General features: G+C 38.4%; 1 protein-coding gene and 1 long non-coding RNA gene across 9 annotated transcripts in view; one reads left to right on the top strand and one right to left on the bottom strand.

Annotated features, from left to right (window-relative positions):
• Positions 1-27,540, top strand: part of LOC146401031 (uncharacterized) — a 244,697-nt gene that overhangs the window by 177,579 nt on the left and 39,578 nt on the right. The gene's annotated exons all lie outside the window — the stretch shown is intronic.
• EMCN (endomucin) overlaps positions 2,430-27,540 on the bottom strand; it is an 82,834-nt gene continuing 57,723 nt past the window's right edge. For 4 of the 6 annotated variants that reach the window (XM_084973322.1, XM_084973326.1, XM_084973324.1 and 1 more), the window contains 7 exons: positions 25,261-25,356; positions 24,494-24,544; positions 22,515-22,610; positions 18,297-18,321; positions 17,091-17,152; positions 11,753-11,826; positions 2,430-4,027 (listed from right to left, as the gene is read on the bottom strand). In XM_084973322.1, coding sequence (XP_084829448.1) covers positions 11,792-11,826; positions 17,091-17,152; positions 18,297-18,321; positions 22,515-22,610; positions 24,494-24,544; positions 25,261-25,356 — 365 coding nt within the window. In that variant the 3' untranslated portion in view covers positions 2,430-4,027; positions 11,753-11,791. Of the gene's footprint in view, positions 4,028-7,066; positions 10,377-11,752; positions 11,827-17,090; positions 17,153-18,296; positions 18,322-22,514; positions 22,611-24,493; positions 24,545-25,260; positions 25,357-27,540 lie in introns of those variants that run through there. The other 2 variants (XM_084973323.1, XM_084973325.1) reach the window with 1 other exon arrangement.

Below are 27,540 nucleotides of genomic sequence, written 5' to 3'. Positions count from 1 at the left end.
AAATCCTCCAATTTAATGATTTTTTAAAAAAATTTTAGCTATTCGAAGTTCATTTTATTGCCATATAAATATTGTAATCATCTTATCAGTCGCTACACAGAAGAAAACTAGATTTGGCCTGAAACTCATAAATCTGTAGATCAATTAGAATGGAACTGACATCTTAATAATATTGAGTCTTTTAATCCATTATTTAGTATTCTTTAATTTCTCTTCAAAGTTTGACAGTTTTAAGTTGTAAGGAGTGAACATTTTTTTGCCAGGTTTATCCCTGAGAATTTTATATTTGCTGGCATTATTGTAAATAGTATATTTTTTAAATTTTCATTTTTTTAGTTAAATAAATCAGCTGATTCTATAAATTTATCTTATATTTTGCAACTATAATAAATTAACTTACTAATTTTGGTAGCTTTTTGGGGATTTCATAGGATTTATACATGATTTTGTCATTCTAACAAAATGATAAAGTGGTCCATATTTCAGCTATAGCCAGGACCACACCTTTTTATAGATAAGTAAACAGAGAATAGAAAGACTAAGTAGTAGAGTGATGAAGAACAGGGATTTGGGGTTTAGGTCAGAATCCAAATGTTTACTGTTTACTAGCTGTACAATCTTGGGCAAGTTACTTAATTTTTTATCTTGGTTTCCATATTCCTAAAATGAATATGCTGCTGCTGATGCTAACAATAATGATAAAAATAATAATGTCAGAAATCATATCTTACCACTGTTGTTGTTGTTGTTGTTTTTTTTTTTTTTTGCTATTTCTTGGGCCGCTCCTACGGCATATGGAGGTTCCCAGGCTAGGGGTCTAATCGGAGCTGTGGCCGCCAGCCTACGCCAGAGCCACAGCAACGCAGGATCCGAGCCGCGTCTGCAACCTACACCACAGCTCACGGCAACGCTGGATCCTTAACCCACTGAGCAAGGGCAGGGACCGAACCCGCAACCTCATGGTTCCTAGTCGGATTCGTTAACCACTGCGCCACGACGGGAACTCCATTACCACTGTTGTTGTATTAACTGAGATGATGGATGTGAAGGCTTTAGCACAGTGCCTGGCATAGAGTGATTCTCAGACATGGTGCCAGTAACTAATGAAATTATCCATAATCACTTTGGTGGAAGTCTGATTTCAAGCCCAAGAATGTAATATTTATGAACAAGACAAGTGTTTTTCCATTATTTATCAAAACTGTTTTTCCTTTCAAAAGTATCCAGAACAGGTAAAAGATATATTCAGCCTCCTAGGACAAATCCCCTTGAAGAAAAGACAAAGTATACTCATTAAAAGGAACATGAGAAGTCTTGATTTTGTGGGGGAATTTTGATGGGAAGATTTGTGGACAATCCATTAGCAGTTATCAGTTTAGGTAGTTGTTATTTAATGAACCACAATGATGGATATCGTTAATATTAGGCAATAATTAACAAATTCATAGTCTTAGGACTGTCACTCAAAACATGACTTTTAAAGGGCTTAGCCACTTTTCTTTTTGGGGCCCCATAAAATTTCAAATAATCACAAGTAGGACTCAAAGGAGAAAAATCAGGAAAATCTAGTATGTTAGTGGTTGAAGGTTTGTGGATGTCCTCAGCTGATCCTTGAGAACTTAAGTATGGCAGCTAGACAAGAAATAAGACACAGGTTTGTCAGGTATGCCAGGGAGTATTTCAGCTCAGCAAGGGGAATTTGGAAGCTTTTCTCTGTTGGGCTGATCACAACCAGTGTGTCAGCCACCATCCGCTTATTCTCAGGTGACAATGGCGCCAGTTAATTAGCTCTTGTTTACGTTTTAACTATGGATATACTTAAATTATATTCATATGGTCCTGCAGAACGAACACACAGAAAGGTTTGGCTTTGATCTAAATACATCCTTTCCTTTGCTGCAGTGACATATGAACTGTATATCAGAATAAAAAATTTATAAGTGAGGCATAAAAAAGTAGATCATCTAAATCATCTAATTAAAAAATTCCTGATTAATGATAATTTGGACTTGAAAACCAAATACTCTATTTCAATAGAAGTTCAAGTTGACTCACAAAAATGCAGGCCTTACCTCTGAGATTGACACAAGATGCCATGAGTGAGTATCTCTGTATCTCTAGTGGCTCAGTCCTCTTATCACTTTGATGTTTTAAAGATTTAGTGCCATAGTTGTCAGTATAAAGCATATTCTTTATGTGTAACTCTTGAACTAGAATGAATTTCATTCTTATAATTAAAAAGCTTTCCCTCTTCCTGATCTTTGTAAACTCTTTTCCAACAATGCTTATGCAAGGGCAAGAAAATGGTGTTTCTAGAAGCCAGAAAAACATATTACTTGTAGCAATTTAAATTGCAGAAGAGTTTGTATCTTCACAGTACCATTCTATGCAACAATGCTTCTGCTGAGGCGTTCCATAAAGCATTCTAGGGCTGTTGACATATTTTTATTTTGAAGACAAATGCTCCATGATTGGCATGCTCTAGCCACTGTTGCATCCATGTAAAGACTTTTAGGGTAAACATAAGCATGGGCAAAACATCCCTCAGGGGAAAGTGTATGTATTAGAGACCCTTGTCTTTTTCCTCTATCCTACTGCTTTTCTTTTTCTTTTCCTCATCCCCATCTTTCTTCTCAAAGAAACAGAAAGAGGCACCTGTCAGAAACATAAGTATCCTTGCTTGGTATCCTTGATGAGAAATAATCCAGACATCAGGGAGTGAAAAACCAAAATGATTATTTACATAGTCCTTAATGCTTACCATTTTAAAATACATTGCAACAAAATAAACTGAAGGTAGTTTTAACTATACCCTTCTGTCTCCACTGCACTGCCTTCATATCACTAAGGTAATTCAGCATCAAAATCAGCTTAGTAGTCATAAAAATTAAAGAGCTTCCCCTGGCAGCTTGTTAGTGCCAAAGCTTTCCACAGAACTTGAACCAACATGACATTTTGATCCCATGTGTCCAAGGAGTGGTCAAGGTTGATCAATCAGCTTTCAACAGAAGAATTTGTCCCTGATGGAGTGGCAGCTATAATCAGATGGTGTTTTTAGGAAAGTGATACTCTGAAAAATAATATCAGAAGTATGTATTTATGAAATGTTGGTTTCTACAATCTGAAGATTTAACAATGATTGCTAGAACAAATCAGTATATTTCTAAAAGAAATAAAAAATGCACAGAGATAGTATCAATCAAATGGAGTACGAAAAACATCTCAGTCCTGTTCAGACTGTCATAAATGCCCTTATATCCTTGTTATACACTGTGAATTACAAATAGGAAGACCAGAGAAAGGGTAAGTTGACTTCTCTTGAACAGGGTCTATACTTGCATCTTTTGTCTCTTTCTTAGATGTCCTTCATTACTGAGTTCTCATATTCTAATAATCAATCCAAAAATATTCACAATTATGGGAAGACAATACACCTGCCATTTTCATAGTCACATTATGATATTTTTAGTGTGTTGAGTACAGTAATTATTTATTAAAAGTAACACATAAAAGTATGAATAAAATATCTTTATGTACAAAGTGGCCTGGCAGGATTTCGACCCAGTATTTAATAATACACTTGCAAATTTTCCCTGCATTAACATAGTGGAAAACAATAAATACAAACATTAGGTAATAGAAGAACACCCAGAAAGTAGGAATGTCTCTGTGGGTGAAATCTGTTGGTTCTGGAAACTTTAAACTCACGGGACAATCATTTCATCAGTGGAGCCACCTGCCTGGTCTGGTCAACCTGGTCTGTCGACTGCTCGCAGACACCCCGCTTAAAATTCACTCTCCTAGGAATGTTCCTATAAATGTGGTAATGTGCTTTTTCCGTCTCAAAGGACAGGAGAGGCCCAGGATTATCTTTAACTCTATCAGATGATTACATGTCATCTGGAAATCCTCTGTTGGGACCAGGTGACTGGCTGGTGCAGACAGGCAAGCAGGATTGGAAGTCAGGATTGATTCCACAAGGCTTTCTCCCTTGCTACTCGTGGAGCATAGAAGCTGAAGATTAAGCCTGTAGAGGGAAAACAACGAAGTTCAGATTATGAGAAAGTGAAGAAGGAGGAGAGATGATGGGGGAAATTCTCTCTTGGTAAGAAATGTCAGTGACTAGTGGGAGATTTGCACCAAGTAGTCACTTGAGTGTCTTGTAAGCACCTCAACTTCAGCAAGTCTGAAAGGAAATCCCCTCTACTGCCTCCCAGACCTGTCCTCTCCCACTCTGTAATCCAACCCTTGCTCTTACCTCTGCGGTCTGTCCAGGCACTCCTGCTAGAAGTGTGGGCGTAGTCTCTTCTCATAATAGCCCTCATGCCCCAGTGCCTGTATTCACACAGTCACCACCTCTGGAGAATTTTATCTTCCAGACATTTCTCTATTCCATTCTGCCTCCTCATCTCCATCCCTACTGTACCTGCAGACCTGGTGAAGCCCTTGTCCTTTTCCTGGGGAATACTGCAATAGGCTTCCGACTCCTCTGCTTCCCGTCTTACTCCTCTTAAATTAATCTTGCACATGAACCACTCAGTGAAGGGCCTCAAGCAAAAATCTCATCATATTCCTCTTCTGGTTAGAGCCCTTCACTGTGCCCTGTCACTGCTGGGACATCATTCAGTCTGTTGCTTGGGGTGACAACGTAATTAAGAACTTTATTGGCCACTTTCATGCTTTGCTGCTGTATACCGATCAGGGAGAAGAATGCGCAGGCAACTCTCCACCTCTTCATGGGAAGGAGAGTCAGGACTTTGGTTTCGGTTTATTACTTGGGGTTTTCTTGTTTGCAGTATAGGAACAGCTTTCTGTGTTCATCCAAAAAGGAGCAGGCCTTGGAAGCTTCTGTGCCTCAGTTGGGAAAAGGGCACACGCTCATCACAGCAAGGCTTAGAGGAGGTCATGCTACTAATGGCTGTGGTTTGCGGGAGTCTAGAAGGGGGAGGTGGTGTGGGTGAGGATGGGCAGTGGGACTCGGGTAGAGACCTGCATCATGTTCCCTCGTGGTGTGGTTGGTGGAGGCAGGACCTTTGGTAGGGATGGCTGCACTGTCGTGGGGGAAAGCTAGACACTGGCTACTATGGCTTAGGGGGCAGTTTGGAGAGCAAAGAGTGGACGCAGGATCTCGGTCAAGCCTCAGTCTGTGGGAAGGACTGTAAAGCAGGGTACTTCCGGTGTCCTCTCAGAGCATCTGTGGCTGATGATGGTCCAGCACAGGCCAGAGCATGGTGCAGCTCTAGAAAGAGCACCATGGTTATAGGGATGCCTGTGAAACAGTCCCCACTCTCAAATTTTGGACTAATTTCCTGGGTGTGTTTTACACTCAAGGTCAGACAGAGTCCCCAAATGAATAAATAGCTTCTTGATGGCATTAGTAACTAGGAAAGACTCAGAGTTTATTCTGCTTAGAAAAAGAAAGCATTTCATTCTCACCCTGTGAAGTCCTTTACAATTTAGCTTAGCCTGGGAGACAAGACCTCCCACGGTCTGGTGCTCTATACTGCTTCCGCCTCCCTTTCCGCCCCTTCTGGCATTGAACTGTGTCTTCCAGGCCCGTGCTTCCCAAGTTATCTATGGACCAGGTTGGTTTTTGAAAATTTCTAATCAGATGCAAACTGATATTTTAAAAAACACAATAACATGAATAAAATGTTGACGCAACATCAGATTGCTGTAACAACTTTTAATGCTTACGCTCTGTTTTGGTACTTAATCTCATCAGGGAATGGTATCAATGGTTCATTGATCCTGCAGCAGATGTGCACAGCACAGCTCTAGACTAGTCAATTATTTATAATCTTTTTCGTATACCATGGTAATGCAGTTTCACAATTCTTGGCATTTTACATGCTATTCCCTGTGCCTAGAAAAACCCAAGTGACTTTTTTCCTTCCTATAAGTTTCAACTCAGATACCATTCTTTCTAAGAAATTTGCCACTGTATTTCAAGGCATCATGGCTAGCTTTAATACCACTATCATTTTATCGTTTTACCCTCTCGAATAAAATGATCTTCTTTGTATTTCTCTCCACTTCTCTAAACTTCTTGAGGACAGCAACCATGTCATGTCCCTCTTAATACCTGGCCTAGTACCTGGCAAGGAGTAAGGTCTCTGTCACGTTTTCTTCAACTGAACCCCAATCTCCTGTAGGTGAGTTTCCACATGAAGTTAGGAGTTTGAAGCATAGATCAGTTAGGTAAACATCTGGATTTATGGAGTTGAATAATGCTCATGATTAATATTGTCTCAATCATGTTTTTCCTCTAAGATAAGAAACCAATATAGGAAGGAACTGGATTTTTCATCAGAGTGTATTCCACATGGATAATCTTTTTCCTGAAGTGGATTTTACTTGCTTCAGTAGTGGTTTTATTCCTTAGTTGGTAGTTTCAATGTGAATGTCTGCAAATATCACCAATTGCTTTCTTTCCAACATTAAAATCTCTCTAAAACTCAATGCATTGGCTTCGATGATAATACAGAACTTTATGGTCACCGAACCTCTCACAACCCTAAACTTTTATAAATTTGTGATTCTTACGGAAAATGCATGATCACTTTAATAATAAAGTATCGTGATAGATTCTTTAACCATACTGAGAACATTTTTTTTTTTTTTTTTTTTTTGTCTTTTTTTTTTTTGTCTTTTTGTTGTTGTTGTTGTTGTTGTTGTTGTTGTTGTTGTTGTTGTTGCTATTTCTTGGGCCGCTCCCGCGGCATATGGAGGTTCCCAGGCTAGGGGTTGAATTGGAGCTGTAGCCACCGGCCTACGCCAGAGCCACAGCAACGCGGGATCCGAGCCGCGTCTGCAACCTACACCACAGCTCACGGCAACGCCGGATCGTTAACCCACTGAGCAAGGGCAGGGACCGAACCCGCAACCTCATGGTTCCTAGTCGGATTCGTTAACCTCTGCGCCACGACGGGAACTCCCTGAGAACATTTTATAAACAAAGAAGCCCAATGGTCTTAGGAGACAAGATCATTCTGTCCTGGTTTTGTTATAGATGTGGAACCCAATGCAAAACATTATTAAGAAATTTGTTCAGAGCCAAAGACTAGGATTGGAAAATAAATCTCTTTTTACTCATGACATTTGCTTTTTAGCCTTCATAATTCATTTTAAAATGTAAGAAAAATAATTGAAAAATATGTTAAGCTCTCTTTGGGAGTTCGCAGAGTTGCTTTAAGATTATCAAGGGCATCATTTAGAAAATTACAGAAGTACAGTGAATTGTATCTGGGAGAAAAATGGAAATGAGTAATATTCTACTTTGTTGCGTGTCTGTGGGATGAGATTTCATACAAGCTGTTGGTCTTGCTTCCCCTTAGTTCTTCATGGATCTGACGCTCCTTTCACTTCTTAAACTGTCGGCAGGTGGGGGGAGCTTGGAACAGAAGGACAGCAGATCTGCTGGCGAGGGAGTGACCAGGTGGCAGCAGGTCCCCTCCCCTCTACAGCACAAGATTCGTTTCAAAACAGTCAAAGGGCTTTCTGTCAGTTCTAAAATTGTCCCCCCGCCCCACATTTGATATATATCATAGACGTATTTACCAGTAATTTAAAAATTGTCTTGGGAGTTCCTTCTATGGCTCAGCAGGTTACGAACCTGACTATATTCATGAGGATGCGGGTTTGATTCCTGGCCTTGCTCAGTGGGTTAAGGAACTGGTATTGCCATGAGCTGTGGTGTAGGCCCAAATGTTTGCTACCATTCTTCGTATATTAATCTTTAATCACATTTCAAGTAATTTTCTTATGAAAATTTCCTAAAGGTGAAGTTACTAGGTGACTTTAAGTCCCTTAGTGAGTACTGCCACACTGCTCTTGAGAAAGATTAGTCCAACTTACATGCTCAAATGCAGCGTATGAAACTATTTGCATCACCAGTATGACTTTTTAAAAATTAGAAAAAGTAAAGGTCTAGTAAATTGAAGGTTCTGATTTTTTTGGTCTTAATTCACATTTTTGGCTAGTAATATAGCACAGGAACTCTTCTATAACTTTATATTACCATTTCTATTTCCTCCTTTATGGATTGCCTATTCATGGCCTTTGCTCATTAAAACTCTTTCAATTTATATAAATGCCTTTGTGTGTTTAGAATATTAATTAATTGGTCTCATATTTATGACAAACCCTTCTGAATTTATAATTTATCGTTTTCTTTATGATGGTTTTTTATGTTGGAAGTTTTAAGTCATGATGTAATAAAATTCCTGTCTTTTCCATTGAATTTTTATATTGTTTCACATTTTGAAAATTTTTTGGGGGGTGGGTTTTTTTTTTTTTTTTTTTGGCTTTTTGCCTTTTCTAGGGCCACACCTGCAGCATATGGAGGTTCCCAGGCTAAGGGTCTAATCGGAGCTGTAGCCACTGGCCTATGCCAGAGCCACAGCAATGAGGGATCCGAGCCGCGTCTGCTACCTACACCACAGCTCACAGCAACGTCGGATCCTTAACCCACTGAGCAAGGCCAGGGATCGAACCTGCAACCTCATGGTTCCTAGTCAGATTTGTTAACCATTGCACCACAATGGGAACGCCACGTTTTGAAAATTCTTAATCAGACATGTAATAAAGGCAATTTTTCTTTCTTTTTTTTTTTACATTTAGTTTTTTATACATTTTTCCCCTATAGACATTATTAGATAATGTCCCCACCTTCCTACTCATTATCAACTAATTTGTTCAGACTATTGGTTGGCATCAAAAAAAATATGTTTGCCTGCTCTACTTTTTTGCATAAAATTTTGGCTTTAGCAGAAGTTCTCTGTAACAGAAAATCAATTCCTTTAGCTATGTACTCCTTGTCATAAGAAAATTAATTTCACAAGATAGCATATTTGTGTTGCAAATAAGCACAAATATATATACAAAGAAATACATACAATTAATATATCTCTAATCTTTGATTTCAGTGGCTTTCAAAACTCAACACAAGTTGGTTTTGCACTAATAACTATTTTGAAGGTGGTACTAGCCAATAGCTAGGATCAAAGTAAATTACACAGGGGAATTTTAAGCTAAAATAATCATTTTCTTATTCTAAAGAAATTATGGTCTCCAAATGTAGCAGTAAATCTATAGTGTAAAGATGTTTTTTGAAACTTCTAACAAACGTCCTCTTGTTGACATAAAAGTCTCAGATTTTAGAACTAGTTTGAATTGATGAATTATTTCAATCATGGCCATACAGCTTTTAAATTTTTTACTTTAATTAGTTTCATATTTCCTGTGTATGATTTCATGTTCCCACTAGACAAAGCTTTGCAGAGAGGGCAGGGATCACAGGTAAAAATTATTTTGGAATTCCTGTCTGTGCTGCCAAATTATATTATAATACTCAGCACAAAATAGATGATCATTATATGAGACAGCAGCCATTACATACATCTAGAAATTTATACTGAGATGAAAATTTTTAACATGAATGAATATTTCCATATCGGGGTTTGCTGTTACATACAGACCCAAAGACTTCTCAACTTCTTTTCTCAACTTGTAGTTCTGATAAATACACTCCTATTTATCCTGAATTTCTGAGTAGGTATTTTATTTCTAGTTGATAGCTTGGAAAGCAATTACTCACTGGGTACTACATGTAAAATGTAATACAATGCTTGCTAAGAGAAATAAATTGAAAAAGGGTAAGGTAAATAGACAACAGAATTGACAGATGTCAGGCCTGTTTCTTCCCATTACTTTCCAGTCTTCACTCTTCAGAACACTGTTGTGTAATCCCACAATTACTCAGAAAGGCAACAAAAGCTCTTTACCTCTGCAAATCAAGACATGAAATCAGAGGCTGGGAATATTTTTTTTTAAGTACAGAAATCGAAAGGAATGTGAGTTGGACAATAATTCATTTTGTCGAGCTTGTTTGGTTTAGCACTCTTCCTTGTCTCCTATATACCTTTTCTTTTTCTTACGCACTAAACAGAAGACTTTGTCTTGGAATTCCCATCGTGGCACAGGGGAAACGAATCCGACTAGGAACCATTAGGTTGTGGGTTTGATCCCTGGTCTCACTCAGTGGGTTAAGGATCTGGCATTGCTGTGGCTGTGGTGTAGGCCGGCAGCTGTAGCTCCAATTTGACCCCTAGCCTGGGAACCTCCATATGCTGCAAGTGTAGCCCTAAAAAGCAAAAAAAAAAAAAAAAAAAAAAAAAAAAAAAGATTTCGTCTTCCTCCAAATTGGACAGTTAGTCACTAGGATTTGAGTGTTTTGATAATCTGGAAAGCATCCTTTTCCTGCCCACAGGGTTGCCAAAAAACCCCACGGCTGGTATGGAAGAAAGCCTTCCACGCACTAGCGAGGACTAGTCTCCATGAATGTTTCAAGCTTCTCAGCTCCTTGAATCTTGCATCTGAAAGAGTACAATGCAAAAGGATAGACAAACTCCCAGATTCCTCTCATCCTAACCCATCCCTTGCTGGCTAGAGAAAGATGAAATCCTGACACTGGATGCCTCTCTTTTGTCTATGCTTATGGCCGGGGAAGCATGGCTGGTGTCATTTACTCAACAGACGCTCACTGAGTTTCTATAGGAGCACTGTGTTAGTGCGGGGAATTAGACAGGAGCAGTGGACATAACAGTGGTATTCCTCCCCGGGGCACAACCCAGAGGGACTGCCACTGTGGCCAGGCCAATTCTGAGCATATACTTATTTGCCTTTTTGCTTTTTTACTATTAGTTGCCTAAGGGTAAGTTTTATTATCGGTTCTAAAAATGATCAAACATGAATTGTGAGGGTACTTAATCAGTGCTTCTTGTGAAAATTATTTAAAGTCGGAAGAAAATTTTCTTACCCAATTCGAGAAAAGCAAAAGGCAGCCCTATGCTAAACTGGGAAGGTTAATTCCAGCACTCCTGAAATTGGCCCCAGTCGTTTTACTGAGATAAGACATGTGCCTGCATTGCACTGACTCCTGGTCAAAGCATAAGACATGCAGAATAGCAGTTGCTTGTAACCATTGTTTTGAGAGGTTTCAATTATTCATTAACGATTATCATAATGAGATTTATCATTTTGCATCTGGTCTCATTGAGACACCTGGAGGGCTCTGTCACTCATCTACTTCTGTAGCAGGAATATGTCTATAGGACCATCTGGGGATAAGAAACCCCAGCTCCGAGTGCATTTTGGATCCCTTGTTCGAAATCCTTTGTGCACATATACATGGTTCCTGGTCCTGGAGAGAAGGTACGTCCCAGTGCAGTCTGTACAGAGGGAGGACAACTGGACTTCCCACCCCTCATCCCTGGACCCCTTACCCTAAGCCAGCCTTTGGCTGTGATGCATGTCTTACTTTAATGCAGCTGCTCCATCATATCCTTTTCCTGCAATAAACTGCACATTTGTAAGCACTGTCATTTTGGGTCCTGCAGCGTTCTGCCAGTGATAGAACCCTGTCTAACTGCCCCTGTTAATGTGTGTATATTGACCTAGGCAGAAGCAAAGTGCCTCTATGAGGAAATATTATCAACAGGCAGAAAAAGCAAACTGTATCATTCCTAAGGTAGGCAGGGCAACTGGGAAAATCTACTACAGCCCCCAAGACATTCATTTCTTTGGCAAGTCTTCTTAGAGTTGTTTTTAGACAAATAGAAAAATGATGGTTTCACTGACATAAGCCATTAACTTTTTGGTTAATAAAAGTCTTTAAAAATAATCTGAGCTGCAGCAGGCTAACAAAACAGATATTAATGAGTATCTCAGTGAATGAAATTAGGAAACTTACATATTTATTGCCCAGGTGTGGAGAGGATTCATCAAGCTGTCAGTTCTTAGTTTTCCCTTGTGCAGAGTGCTCACCTAAAAACAGAAGATATGTTTTAATCTATAAGCTCAGAGAGTGCATAAGGATGAAAATAAAGTTTCTTGGCTTGTTTTTTGTTTTGCAAGCAAAGTCCAATTTCCCTTCAAGAATGTCATTAGAGCCACAATTTACTTCTTGGTATTGCCTGGAAATTGTTCACCAAGATTTATGAGTTTTTTTCGGCCCCTGTTTGTTTTCACCCTAGAGGAGCAATGCTAACTGACTCCCTGTGGATAGGGGGTGTGAGCTGGGAGGTGATAACAAGAGAGGCCCCCTGGGGAATGAATTATTGAATTATGCTCATTCCATGAACAGGCTCTGTCCAGGAAAAATTATGTTGTATATCTAAAATGCCATTTTATCAGGAAGACATTCTAGGGTTCTCTGCTTAAATAATGCAGTGAGAGTTTTGTGAAAATGAATTTATAGGCCCACATGAATACTTTGGTGACATACAAAGGAGCACAGGGAACATTACTCAAAATAATAGTGTTATTTCATCATCCAGGATAAAGATCAATGTTAACTTAGGATGATGGGAAACTGGGAGACCTCAAGAATTTTTATACACTCTTGGATTTGTGGTCAAAGCATTTCACATTACCTGTGTCTTTCAAGTCGATTCAAGTATCAACATCAGTCACATGATATAAAAGCACTGTGGGTCACAGCTCCAGCTTTGAGAATAAATGTCATTGCTTTGCTCCAGCTTTTATCTGCCAGTTAGGGAACCAGTCTACTGGAGATTTCAATGATGTCACCTGTTACTTGTACAGTCATGGCAATAGTAAGTAGTGCCAGAGACCAATGAGAAGAACAGACCCGGGACCCTCCTTCAAGAGCTCCTCAGTCTTGTGCTTCAAGAAATGCCAGGCACAGAACAAGAGCCCTCACTGCCCTTGCCCAAGAACAGCCTTTTGCTCACTATTTTTTATTTTGCAAAAGGCACAGTACATCTGGAATCCAGAGATACAAAAACAGGAATGAGAAGTCAACAAAAGAAACATATATTGAACCCCTACGGTCTGCCAGAAGTCATGTAAAGCAAATTATATGAAAATCATTACAAGTCTAATGTCTTCCCTAATATTTCTCAAAGTATATCTAATTGAGAAGAAAAAATGTGGAAAGATTCCAATACCATAGGATTCCAATAACAGTTACAATAATGATAGATATGGTAAAAGCAAACAAAATACATATATACCTAGAAAAACACAACTGGAAGGAAATACAACAAATGTCAAAATCATATCAAAGTTGTGTTTCATAAGTAATTTTTAATTCTTTTTAATTCTCTATTTTTCTCTCTTCTCCATGATGCATAGTGTGGTCAAATATTAAAATGGCAGTTTAGGTCATGAAGTGATATTCCAAGGCAATAATGCATATTGACTTTCCAAATCAACAATACAAGGAGAGAAAGACCATGTAGAGCTGGGGCAGTCAAGGAAGCTCTGGTGTCAATGCAGAGATGAAGTCAAATTCTGAAGGACTGAGAAGACAGAAGCTGAGTCCATGTATGGCTTTATCAATCTGTGAATCTTTCATTCAACTTTGCACTTTTGCTCATTTCTAGTAGTGAATGAACTTTTACTTATAACAATAAATAAAAACTGACTGGACATTTAATGAGTGATTACGATAATAAACTAATTAGTATTAGTATACCAATATATGTGAGTAATGTGTAATTATCACAATGGCTAGGAGCAGGAGGGAGACCAAGGCACCATCTCCTCCTTCCAAAGAGCCTGAGTTCAGTGAGGAAGACAGCAGATAGGAGATGACTGATGTATGGGGAATACGTGTTGTTAAGTGGTTCAAACATTGAGCAGGTGGAGTTCCTGCTGTGGCGCAGTGGGTTAGGGATCTGAGCATTGCCACAGTGCTGGCTTGAATTCCATCCCTGGCTTGGGAACTTCCATATGCTGTGGGTGCGGCTGGAAAGAAAAAGAAAGAAAAAAATTGAGCAGTAGAAGCCTGGCACATCATGGAAACCTTTCTAGACATGCTCAAGTGCTTTAACCTAATCTTAGGTAATATAAACTTACCACAGGTTTCTAAGCAGAGGAAACTTATAAGGAATTCAGATCTGCTTTTTCTTTCTCCAAATGATTCAAAATCAAGTAACGCTTTGCAGTTCAATTCAATAATACTGTTTTCTTTCTTTTGTGGAATCATTTAGGAAATCTTCTTCATATTTGTTTAGCCTTCCATGTTAAGAATGGGATAATAGATGTTAATTTTCTGAGATGTGGTGTAGGTAGGAGTCGCATTTAAAATAGATCATGTCACGGGAGTTCCTGTTGTGGCTCAGCAGGTTAAGAACCTAACATTGTCTCTGTGTGGACGTAGGTTTGATCCCTGGCCTCACTCAGTGGGCGAAGGATCCAGTGTTGGCATAGTTGTGGCATAGGCTGCAGCTGCAGCCATGAAGAGAAAAAATTAAGTAAAATGTATTGTGCCACATATGTATTTTGTAGTAAATCATGGTGATGTTTAACTTAGAAAGATTTCTTATTACATGGGATCTTACATGTTCTCATAAAGGACTCCTTGATCTGTTATGTTCGGTGCTCATTTTCTTTCAAAGCATATTCTTGTTTATACCCTATTATGCTTTCTCTTTCGCATTAAAGAAAGCTCATCAAGTGAAATAATCTAATTTTAAAGATTTACCAGCTACCTTTCCCACAGAAGAACCTTGACTGAGAGGGAAAATATTTAGAGGAAGTAGGAAGTGTGGCTGGATGAACCTCATGGCCAGTCAGAGGAGAAAATTTCAGAACAATAACCATTACTCACAGAGGCTTGTAGAGACCCCCCAAATTTAGCATCCACTGGCATGCCTCCCAAAGGCAGGTTTCTGTAGAGCTTTGTTTCCTTGGAAATATGATTTATTGACCTCTAAAATGGCAAAATTTATTTAGAGATATAAGGTCAGAGTTTATAAATTGAAGTACTGACCAATCCAATGAATTCGTAAGACCACTGAGGCTCAAATTTCATGTTGGTACCCACTTTGGTACATTAATCAATGCTATATTTCTTAGGCCATGTAGCAAATAACATGAAATGCAGCAATCATCAATTCTGAGTGGTGGGTAGTCACACATTTATTCTATCAAATTCTTTTCTATATTTTTAAAAACTATTTAAAAGTTTTTATATAGGAGATAGGGGAAATTTAGGCTAAAACTGTGCCTTATATATTTTAGACTTTATTCCTATCTTTTAGGAACGATGTCACTACTGGCAAGAGGTGTTTAAATAAAAATAATTATAACAGTGTAATTTCTGTTGAATATGGTGAGCACAGTTTCGTGTTTTTTTAAAAATTTTATTGTCCATATGGTTGACTTACAACGTTGCATTAGTTTCAGGTGTATAGCAAACTGAATCAATGATACATATACGTTCTTTATTCCCATATAGGTTATTACATAATATTGAGTAGGCGAGAAAACCTATTGGAATAAGTTTTGAAAGACAGTGGGAGGAGATGTGTTTGCAAGCGTTTCAGGAATGATTAAGTCCTGTGGACGGACAAGTCATGGTAGCACAAAGAGCATTTGCAGGTTATTACGTTTCAGATGATCAGTCCTGCTACTGAAATCGACCTTTGAGAAATTCCTTTAGTACAAGAGGTGAGCTTCCTAACTTGAGATTGGCAGAAACAAAAGTATCAGAGGCTAGATCTTAACTATTTCCATAATAATACTTCCTCCTTAGATCTGTGATCTGAAAAGTTACTTCTGAAGAAAAGGAAGTTTGGAGAGTGAAAGTTTCCTCACCATCCCACCATGGTCTACCCACTTATTCCTGCAGTTACTGTGAGAGTGGAAGCTATCAGCTTCGATAGAATTACTAGGTGGTAGAGCAGGTGGTCCTGATCCCAGCCCTCTTCTCCCCAGGAAGGCCAGGGGCTCCCATACAGAGGCTTCTCGCCCACAGCTTGGAGAGCCCCAGAAGCTACTGAGTGCTTAGTCAGATTCTCAAGAGAATAAAGGAGACGGCATGAAATTATTGTGGAGGCTGCTTGCAGGCCACGGGCAGATTCTGACAACTTTTCCTGATGAATGGGGTCGTCACGCTCTGGGTCCTTCACGAGCATACTCAAGACTAGTTCACATTTAGGCCACTTCCTTGTGGGAATAAAGTATGGACATTGTAGAACTGAAGAGATACAAAAATAAAAGTGTCTCTTCAAAGAAAATGGTTCACATGAGAGGTCTGGCCATGTCTCTGCAGATTGCTTTTCAGCTCTCTTGTTTGTCTGTTGTAGTTTGTTCCAGTCAGAATTTCCGACCTGAAATTGGGACTAATTCAGCTCTTAATATCTTGCTCTTGAATTGGGACTATATTTATAGCCTTTTCGTTTTTTACAAAAAATTTTTTGTAACATATTTACAATTTTTACAATCTGACAGCTCTTACTTTACATAACGTAAGTATTCTGGGACTATTTTGCAAAAGTAAAATTAGGGGGACTGCATATTGTAAATGTCTTGATCTAACTTGATATTTAAATTAGAGCCACTGGATTGTTCTGTAAAACTAGTAATTCCTTTTTATTTATCTGTTTTGCAGTATATCGATGTTTTAAATATTTGGTCTACTCAAAACAAAAATGTAATCTGTGCTTTTTTTAATTTTTGAAAGCTATGTTATATCATTTTTCACTGCTCTTGTTACATAACTCATAATACTCATACCTATATTTTGAAAACCTTTTTGCATTTCAAACCAAACAAAATTAAAACCTAATAAATAGGAATAAAGAAATATAAATTTTATCATCAGGAAATTGTTTTGTCCTCATCAAAAAGCTCAATTAAAATGGTATATAATGACATAAAATATGATTTATATTTTAAATGACAAGTCCTGGGTTCAGTTGGCTCAACACAGCCATTTACCAAAAAAGGAAACAAAACAACAGCAATAATAATTTAAAAAACCCTATATATAGCATACTTAATGTTTTTCTACCACTACTGCAGAAGAGAAAATGCCTCTAGCATTTCTGTTCTTTAGAACTCATCTATATGCATGCTCTAAAAGCCAGATAATCTAATAATCTTACCAAAATATTTATAGAGCTCATCTTTTCTTCATAGGAGAATTTTCTGTTTCTTGGGAATTAATAATGGGCCATTTCTAAGAAGTCATACTTTTTGGTTATGTTCACAGAACAAAATCCAAGTTCGATTTTGAAATAACAATTTTTCATCTAGTCACCAATCTGGGAGCTTACCAGACTCATGAGAAATTGTCTTAACTGTGAGAAGCTTCACACTCTCTTTATCGGACTGAGGTCTATTTGGAACAGAAAACATTAAGTTAGCACTACAGTAATTAGCATTACATACTGTGAAAGAAAGTAAACATGATATAAACAGAAAGAAGATGATACACAAGCATATATATTTTTAAGTGTTTCTGCGACAAAACTTGTGTCTCCTCATATACAGACATTTTTTCTAGCACTTTCGCTTCTGTAATTAAGCCAATAAATCTTCATCATTCTGTTATAGTGATGATCATCAGCTGAATTAGGCATCAAGATGGGCATGAAACACCTGTCAGGAGGTCCATATTGCATTCATATGCCTCCAGTTCTGGATTGTGAGGGTGAAGACACAGAAATGTTTCCGAACCTTTCGGACTAATGCTGTGGTCTGGGCACATGGCTTTCATGAGGTCATGAATATTGCAGTAGACTCAACTGTCTGTTTCAACCAAGAGTTCCCACCTATCTCTTCTTAAACTTGAATCAATTTCAAACCCCAACTCTTCCCCTTGGACATCTCTTTTAATTATGTGATGTATGGACATTATTCCTAAAGTTCACAACCTGATGGACATACAAAAACACCCACAGAAAGGCAGGCTTCACAGTCAGGTCAACCCAGAAAAAAACAACCACGGAATTTGGTTTTGACATTTAAAAGACAGTTATCTCTTTGCAGTGCTTCGACCGTAAGAGCTGGCAGGATTGCTAATAATTACTTTGTTTGTTTTAATAAAGTCGAAGCCGACTAGCCATCTGCTGTTAAAGCCACCCAGAGCCATCTCAAGGTGCAGCCATGGTTTTTACCCTAATTGTGAGAAACATATTGATAATTTCAGTGGGAAAATTATTTTAAAACTCTGGATGTTTTCGATGAATTTTCCTCATAGTGATTTTCATTCCTCTATCTTCCATTTCAACTTTTTGGTTTCTGAGTTTACCACTTTACCCAAGCTTAAGAGCAGTCTCCTCTCTTTCAGTTGTTGGAATTTTTCTGTTGAATAGAGAGCTCTATGACAAATAAATAGCCAAACACCATATACTGTGCTTTCTACAAAAAATAGCTTTTAAAAACAAAAGAAAAATGATGAGAAGAGGATCAATACTTTCCTCTAAGTAAACCATAGGGTCAGAGCTTTTAGGGAAAAAAAATGATGTAGCATTACTTACTGGTCATTTCCATTTTCCGGCGTGCCTGGGAGAGGAGGGAATTGTTATTATAGTTGCAAGGAGCTCGGCTGCAAAAAACCTGAGACCTCTGCTACTTTCTGCACAAAGATGTTTCTAAAGCCAGTTTTTAACTTTTTAAATCTCCACCCATTCCCCCTCTCAGTGACCATTTTCTCAGATATTCCTGTCACGGCTAATACATTCATAGTAGAGTCTCAACTAGGCCAATTCCACTGAACTTAGTTCTGGACTAATTTTAAACTCATAGTTCCATATCATTGTGGGGATATGTTATCCATTATTGCACATCCCACAGACACCAAAAAATGTCTCAGCTTATTTCAGTATCCCTAAAAACAAATTTTCCTCAAAGTATCGAATTACCTTTTTATAACAGAGAATTGAATGTCTGGCTTTTCTTTATACGTTGCTGTCACTGGGGACACAAATTTCTGTATTTGTGGTGAGCCACGATGCAGATATTGCTGCTAATTGCATCTGAAGCTCACAGATTCAGCCTCGCAAAAGTGCCCTGCAAAATGTCACTGAGGCTACTAACTGCAAGTAATCCCCTGTCTGCTTTGCCAGGCTGTTCCACGAGAGTCTGGGAGAAAATGTTGGCCTTAGAGTAAGAACTCGGAGTGATCATCTTGCATGAGAGCATGGCCTCTGTGGAGCAGATGGTGGTGGTCAAACCTTGCATTAATCTGTGACCTATGAGGCAAAATATTTAATGTAATCACTTAAGGTCTTGGCTTTGTGCCAGATTTTGTTGTGGTTTTATCTCATTGCTACTCAGCTGCTGTCTCTTGGATTGCCTTTTATCTCTAATGTAGTTCTTGTCATCAGGATATGCCCTTTGGATATCATTCTCCTAGCTTTGACCATCATTGTGTTATAAAGACCTTAATTTCCAATAATATTTTGGCTACTTCTGTCATCTTGGCTAAGATACTCCAACATGAATCTTAATCCCTAGAAATATGATTCATGGTATCCTATGCTGTTCAACAACTAGATCTAACTTAATTTTCCCTACCATCAGTAGGGTTTTAACAGCATTTTAAAATTCTCATTATAAGTATTATGTATGGTCACCTGTGATGCTCACAGCCCTGTTTCAGAATGAGTTGTTATTTTTTGTATGTCTGCTCTAATATTTTTCCTTAGAATTCTGTAATATGAGTTCATTAACAGATAGATGTATACCAATAGACTGCTTTCTGCATATATGCCATCCTTATTTGGATTAAGAGCTCAGACTATTGTCAGCACTATCCAGATAAGCTTAATGTCATACCAAAATCTCTGATTCATATTAACTTTCAAAGAGCAGAGTGGGTTTATAAATTTTCTGAACTTAATGAAGTCTCACCCACATACTTGAAGTGTGGGTGTTTAATGGTGCTAGTTTAGTGATAACAATACTGTAAATTCTGTTTGGAAAACAAAGTTGACAACAGTCAAATAGATTTGGCTAATTGTACAACTGACAAACTTGGTTATAAAGTGTTGTATGTCTTCAGAATAACTCTCCAGAGTGGTAGGAATTTTATACATTTTTTCCCCCTGAATGATCCACTTCATCCATAAAATCCTCTTTAACAGAAAATGTCAACTTTTTTTGTCTTTTTTTTTTAGGGCCACACCTGTGGCATATGGAGGTTCCTAGGCTAGGGGTTGAATCAGAGCTGCGGCTGCCGGCCTTCACCACAGCCACAGTGATGTGGCATCTGAGCTGCATCTGTGACCTACACCACAGCTCATGGCAATGCCAGATCCTTAACCCACTGAGTGAGGCCAGAGATCGAACCTGCATCCTCATAGATACTAGTCAGATTTGTTTCTGCTGAGCTACGACGGGAACTCAGAAAATGTCAACTTTTCAAATAACTTATTTGCAAGTCTTCCTATGCAAAGCAGTTTTTCAGTACAGAGTATTGTTACAAATGGCTTTAGCCCACTAATTTTTTCCCTATCCTATATACTCAAAGCCCACTGGCTTCAAATTGGTTGGTTTGATTTCCCATAAAAGATAAGATTGGTGGCTTAGAAACTTAGAGAAATTAAACTGATTTAGAAAATTGCTATTTCACCTCTGGAAACTGACTGAGGAAACATATTTCAGACATTAAGAAGTTTATTCACTAACTCCCAAAGGGAAACACATTGATTTGTTTTCTTCTTATTTTCTACGAAGAGCTAAAATGAACACCACTGCTTTCATCTCATTACTTTCCTGTGCACTGTCATCCTCAGGCGCCAAACTGTCCGTGCTGTGCACGGTCAGGAATTGGCCTTGGTTTCGGCATTCATTAGTGTTCTGGGGGCAACCTGTCCATGGGGTGAGCAAAGAAGAGCACAGCTTATATGCCTTATACAAATAATTGATTGTCACTTTTTAATAGTATATGAGACAGCTAGAGTTCTGTTGGTGAAATATGTAGAGGAAGAAAGGGAAGGGTCTGTTTGACTGACGATTAAAACATTTAACTCAACAAGCGTATCATAGGCTCCGCTCTGTGTAATGGACAATGCAATGTGAATCGTGTACTTTGTGACTTGAAGGGTGGTCTGATGCAATGGACTGAATCTTATTGTGTCCCCCTGATATCTGTATGTTCAATCCTGATGCCCAAGGTGATGGTATTTGGATGCTGGGCCTTTGGAAAGTGCTTAGCTCATGAGGGCAGAGTCCTTGTGAAGGGGGCTTAGTGCCCTTATAAGAGAGACCCCAGAGAGCTCTCTTGTCCCTTCTGCCAGGTGAAGACAAACACAGATTTATAGCCAGGAAGAGTGGGCTGCTCATCAGACATCAGAACTGTTGGTGCCGTGATGGAACTTCTCAGACTCTGTCCAGAACTGTGAGAAGTAAATGGTTGTTGTTTCAGCCACCCCGCTGATGGCATTTTTGTTATATATATTAGTCTAAATGGAATACGGTGTTCAGCTTGCAGGAGAAGCAGACAGAGAGAGAAGTAACTATACTATAGTGTGATGGAGAATATCCTTAAATTCTGTAGAACTAGAAGTAAGAGAACACTCTGCTGAAAGAGATGGAGTGCTGTAAAAATACACGTTAAGTTTGTTTTCCAGCTAGATCTTAATGGATAAGTTGGAGACTAGATGTGTTATTAAAGTTAAGCAGTTGGCTGAATTCTAGGAGAAGGAAGCACAGATGAAGCAGAATACATGGCACTACATTATACAACCAGGAAGGCATCTGAAATGGAAAGATAGATTGAAGTTTATAAGGTAACATAGGGGAGTGCGGAGTCATGGGAACTGGAGGGGCATTCAGATGAAGCATCAACTAAAAAGAGAGTTCAAGTTCCTGGAGCATAAAAAAAGACTCAACAATGACTGAAAGAAATCTGACAAAATTGGGAGTTTAGTTAATAACGTATCAACTTTGGTTAATTAATTGTGACATATATACATACTAACAACGTTAATGTATTTTTAATAATAAGGCCTTATGGGAATTCCCTGTAACTATATTCATAACTTTTCTGTACATCTAAATCTATCCTAAAATTTAAAAGTTTATTTTAAAAAAGACTTAAAAATATAATGCAATTATGGGAATCATAAATATTGAAGAGTCAGGGGGAAGATGATGAGACAGCAAAAAAGAAGAAAACAAAGAATGAGGATGTAAAAGAGAGCAGTGTCATTTCATTTGAAAGCAGAAAGACCCTTCAGTACTAATGGAGAGATTAAGGAGGATAATATAAATTGTCAAACTAGAATCCCTCTGAAAATGGGGATAGTATTCAATCCAGGGACGCTGATTCGATTAGCAGAACACACAGTACGGAAGACACCTTCATTGAAAGGAAGCTGTGCCTCCCAGGAGGAAGGTAATTCCCCAAGGGAAATTTCCAGCAATACTTCTCTTCATCTCTGTTACATGGAAATGAAACCAATCTCCACTATAGCTAAGGCATGTCATCTTTACTACAGAATGCCCTTGACCACCCACAAAGCTACGGCTATTTTATTTAAAAGAATTTGTCCGTATTTGATAACACATGTCCCACTTACTAGTTAATTCCTACTTCTTCCATTCAGTAGGAAGTTTAAGGTATTCAGTGGATTTCTCTGTCCCTTTCCTTCTATTTCTGTGATTGAGCAATACGGCATTTCATTTCTGTGCATAATTTCTTAAGAGTTTAAATTCAAGTTTAGAAAATGAAACAAAACACTGTTACCTACCTGGGTCTTTCTTCCAGCACATTCGATACAAACCCACCAGAACAAAGACTGAAAGTGTTATCACAATCAAAGCAATAACCACAGGCAAAATAATACCTAAAAGGTATTGAAGACATCGTCAGTTAGTGGCTATGGAATTTCACAACAAATAGTTTACCCACTGATGAAAAGTATGCTTCCTTTTTTTTTTTTTTTTTTTTTTTTAACATCATCCTATAATAAAAACATGATACTTTTGGCCAAGAAGGTTTATCTCATTTAGTTCTGCTCTAGCTGTCATTTCTGACGCATCCACTTGATGTCAGTCTTGCAGCCTTTCTGAAATAAAATTCCAGCCCTAAGGAAGACAGTTCCCACTTTCCTAGAGACTGGTGGAGAGAGGACATCGGAGACTGGCCAGGTAGATGGTGTCCCCTTATGATCAGACTCACACTCACACTTTATATTCCTTACCACTTTATAATGAAGTTACTAAAAATATCTACATAGCTTGGATAAAGGCAGTCCAAAGGCACAAACTTCCAATTATAAGACAAATAAATACTAGGGCTATAATGTAACCTAAATTATTATTATTATTCCTGTACCCAGAAACATTACACATGAAAGTTTTTGTTAAGAGTAAATCCTAAGAATTGTCATCAAAAGAAATTTTTTTTCTGTCTTTACTTTAGTATCTATATGAGATGATGGATATGCACTCAATTTACTGTGATAAGTTTAATGATGCATGTAAGTTAGATCACTATGCTATACACCTTAAATTTATACAGTCCTATTTGTAAATTAAATCTCAATAAAACTAGAAGAAAAAATGTGTATCCCCTACTGGCCCTATTAAAAATTTCCTATTCATAAAATTAGCTTCCTAAAAACTCACAAATATCTTTCTATAATAATATCTCAAAGCTAGAAAAAGGTATAAAGTAATGTAAATGGATATAAATGTGTATCACAGTGGGTATGGTTCCTAAACATGAACGATGTGGTTCAAAAAAGATAAGTACATGTGTGTTTGTGAATGTCTGTTTGGGGGAGTGATGCTGCCACAGTGGATTCGGGTGAATTTTTTCTGTTCTTTCAAAGAGAAGGGTTTTGCTGTTTGTTTGCTTTAGCATCTGCCTTCTTTTCTGACACTCATTTCCCAGGTTAAAACAAGAGTAATGACAGGTAAAAGCTGTCCTAGCCATATAAGTAGAGATTTAGAACTTAAAGGCATTGTTTAGTTAGGCGTTCTCATCTGCTTGAGGATACACTCCTCATATTTATCAGGGGTAGAGAATAGTTATGCAATTCATTTGTAGGGCGGTTTACACTTCACTGTTATGGTTAAACGTTTGTTTTAAGTTAAGTCCTTGAAGGTTCACATTAGACCTTGAGCGGGATCATTAGAACCTCCCAAAATGAAGATGCCATGAATCAGTGAGTCAGCAGGTCAGTAAATGCAATGCTGACTTAGTGAATAGAATGACTTTGCATAAACCTAAGATAATATTTTTATCATCACAGCTTCACAATATTTTTATCTCATTTTTAATCTCCAGGGAAGTTAATAACTATTCTCTCTTCAGTCTTAGCATATACAGTGTGTTATATGACATATACATGTTTTTGCTAAAATGGAACATTTCTGTAAAAACCCATCTTAACATTGAGTTCTGTAAAGGTGAAAATTCACTTTTATGGAGACCTCTGTGCACTTTGGCTTATCTGAGACTAGTCCCATCAATTCACCTTGACCCTTGGTGTAATTGCTTAGCATTAGGGTAAGAAAAAAATCCCCAAAGTGTGCTTATTAAAATCAGACTCCACAGGAGGAAATTTTCAAAGCAAATGGCAGTTATATGGGGTTATAATGGGATTTCAGATTCAGCAAAGTTGAGAAAAGGCTGTCTGTAATTGAATCCCTCCCCTTATCTATGACAGTTAAACATTCTGCAGATCTACTGCCATGAATGAAGATAAGATGTATTACTCACTAGAATAAGAGGGGCTGGTTGAAGAGCTTGCATTTCTTCCATTCTCAATGCCTATTATTTTAAGAAAGAAAAAAATAAGTCACCTTTGGTTAATGTGTGTTAATGCTTACAATGCCCCCCCACCTTCCCACTCCCATTTTAAGTAAGCCTCTGTGATCTATAGGTATAAAACTTCAAGTGAAAACATTTAATCTCATTCTGAAAGAGCTCAAGGCTGGTGGGGAATTAATGGATATAATCTGACAAGTCTGGACACATCCATACACCCACGACATCATCACCACAATTTAAGGTAAAAGACATAGCATCACCTCTAAAAGTTTCCTCGTGTTCCCTTCCTTTTCTTTCTTTCTTTTCTTCTTTCTTCCTCTCTCTTTCTCTTTCTTTCTTTGCTTTTTAGGGCTGCACTCGCAGCATATGGAACATCCCAGGCCAGGGGTCGAATTGGAGCTGTAGCTGCCGGCTTATGCCACAGCCACAGCAATGCAGGATCCAAGCCCTGTCTGCAGCCTACACCACATCTCATGGTAACGCTGGATCCTTAACCCACTGAGCGAGGCCAGGGATGGAATTCGCATCCCCTAGTCGGATTTGTTTCTGCCGAGCCAAGAGGGGAACTCCCTCCCCTCCCGTTTCTTGTGGATGTGAAGGGGTTTTTCGATATCACTTAAACCTCAATAAGCTATTTTTTTTCAGATTGGTAGGGTTGTCTTGCTGTGAAGGGGTCAAGAGAAGCATGTTTCCACTCATACACATGGAAGTCATACCTTGAAAATGTAAGGTGTTTTCTGAAGTTGTTATTGCTGATATTGAGGATAATGTACTGGTTTCGGAAGGTGATGATTCTGGTAGTGGAGTGGTAACTGCAGGAAAACGATAATCTAGAGTCAGATTAGAGTATTTACTCTTCTTACTGGATTTCTTTGCAGGTTCAAACATTGCATTTCTAAAGATCTGTGAAAACTGTTTATTGTCAAATAGTGGGATACATAACAATTGTTCATTAAATCTTGAGTTCAACTCTCACCTCTTGTACATATGATTAAATTTGGAATTATAAAACCTGGATATTAGTATTATATCTCCCAAGAACTGGCTAAGAAAACTTGAATAAATCTCTCATCTTGGTCGACAGCCTATATCATCTACTGCATGGGATTCTTATGGGATACAAATCGATGCAAAAACATTATTCACATTTTAGATATTATAACTTTGAATAATTGTGCTTTTTTCCATTATACATACTTATGACACACATGCACAGGACTTAAGGTTTTATAGTGTTTCTTAGTGGTTGAAGAGAAAGACTGCAATTGAGGCTTTGGTTGGAAGAATTGGGGGAAAAAAAATCAATGATCCTTTCATTTTTATCTTTAGCAGTGATTTACACTGTATGCCTTCTCTAGAGTAACTGCTACTTGGTTGCATTTCCACCACTGCCCATGATCTTTTTTCCCATGGAAAATGTTAATTTAAAATTTATTGGAGTTCCTGAAATGGCTCAGTGGTTAACGAATCTAAATAGGAACCATGAGGTTACGGGTTCAATCCCTGGCCTTGCTCAGTGGGTTAAGGATCTGGAGTTGCCGTGAGCTGTGGTGTGGGTTGCAGATGCGGCTCAGATCCCATGTTGCTGTGGCTCTGGTGTAGGCCAGCGTCTACGGCTTTGATTAGATCCCTAGCCTGGGAATCTCCATGTGCCGTGGGAGCGGCCCAAGAAATGGCAAAAAGACAAAAAAAAAAAAAAATCTATTATTATTATTTGCTTAAGTCAACATTTGCCATCTTTAATCAGAAGAACTAAAACAAAAAGTAAATTTTACTACTCAAAATTTATAAATCTCAGTACACTTCAAGGAAATAGAGATAATTAAATGTTTTATAAGTGTGTACACATTTTCTTGTGAACCTAGGATAATATGTAATTTGTATTTGAAGAATCATTTCTCTTTTCTTTGAAGTATGAAGTATTAGCATTTCAGTACACCTGTCTGCCTTGCTGAATTGCAAGTTCCTGGAGTGGGAAGGCTCCAACTCCCTCCATTGGCCACATGAAGCTCTGACCACAGTGGGTGTGCAGTAAAATGTAGCTGACTGCTTGGCTGAACTAAGAGGCATCTCTTATAATTATGGCCCCCCTAGGAGTATTAAGGCCATGCATAATCGCATGAAAGAAATTGATATTGCCTATGAGTGCCTTGGATCTTTCCTTCTCTGCCACCCACAGCCCTGCACGCACTGCATGCTTATGCATTTTTGACATCTGTGGGGGAAGAATAATGTCAAGAGTCTGTACCCTTCTTACCATGCAAGAGCTCTGGGGGAGGAAGCTAGATCTATGCCCATAAGAACAAAGAAAAATGTCAGGCTAGTGTACTAAGCAGGCAGAAAAGAGAATCTTAAATACAAGAGTGGGAACTGGCTGAAACCTTGGTACTTAGTGGCTTTTTGCAGTGTTAAGTGTTCTAGTGAGGATGAATGTTCTTTCAGTTGTGCTGGTAGAGAATGAGATGGCTGATTAAATAACCAATGGCATAAATCCCCCTGGGATTTCCTAAGGGTTTTCCAGTCTCCACATTCTACCTTATTACTGTCTCACAGACAGGTTAGGCAGCTATCATTCTGAGCATGATCTGTCTGGTTCAGATGAATCTCTTCCTATGTAAAAAGTGTTGACTGTCCAGTACCAACTGTTGGTGCACACGATCCATAAGTAGGCAATAGAATTAACGCTTCTTAAAAGAGGATTTGTTGGCTACTTAAAAAAGACTTTTTTGTTTGTTTTATTTTTGTTTTAACCACAACCTTCAGTTAACAAATCATTTCTGAATCCAACACACACACACACACACACACACACACACACACACACACACACACAGGTTCACCTCTATTACATGTATTGCCTACTGGTGTTTTCTTTTCTGCTTTTACTTATTTATTTTTTAGGGCCTGTAGCATATGGAACTTCCCAGGCTAGGGGTTGAATTGGACCTGCAGCTGCAGGCCTGGCCACAACCACAGCAATGTGGGATCCAAGCAGC

Source organism: Sus scrofa, chromosome 8 (assembly GCF_054392235.1).
Source record: "Sus scrofa isolate SSC_HxYL_T2T_F1_AM1 chromosome 8, Sscrofa_HxYL_maternal_Yorkshire_Landrace_v2.0, whole genome shotgun sequence".
In the NCBI taxonomy this organism is placed as follows: Eukaryota; Metazoa; Chordata; class Mammalia; order Artiodactyla; family Suidae; genus Sus; species Sus scrofa.
This window is presented reverse-complemented; position numbering and strand designations above follow the sequence as displayed.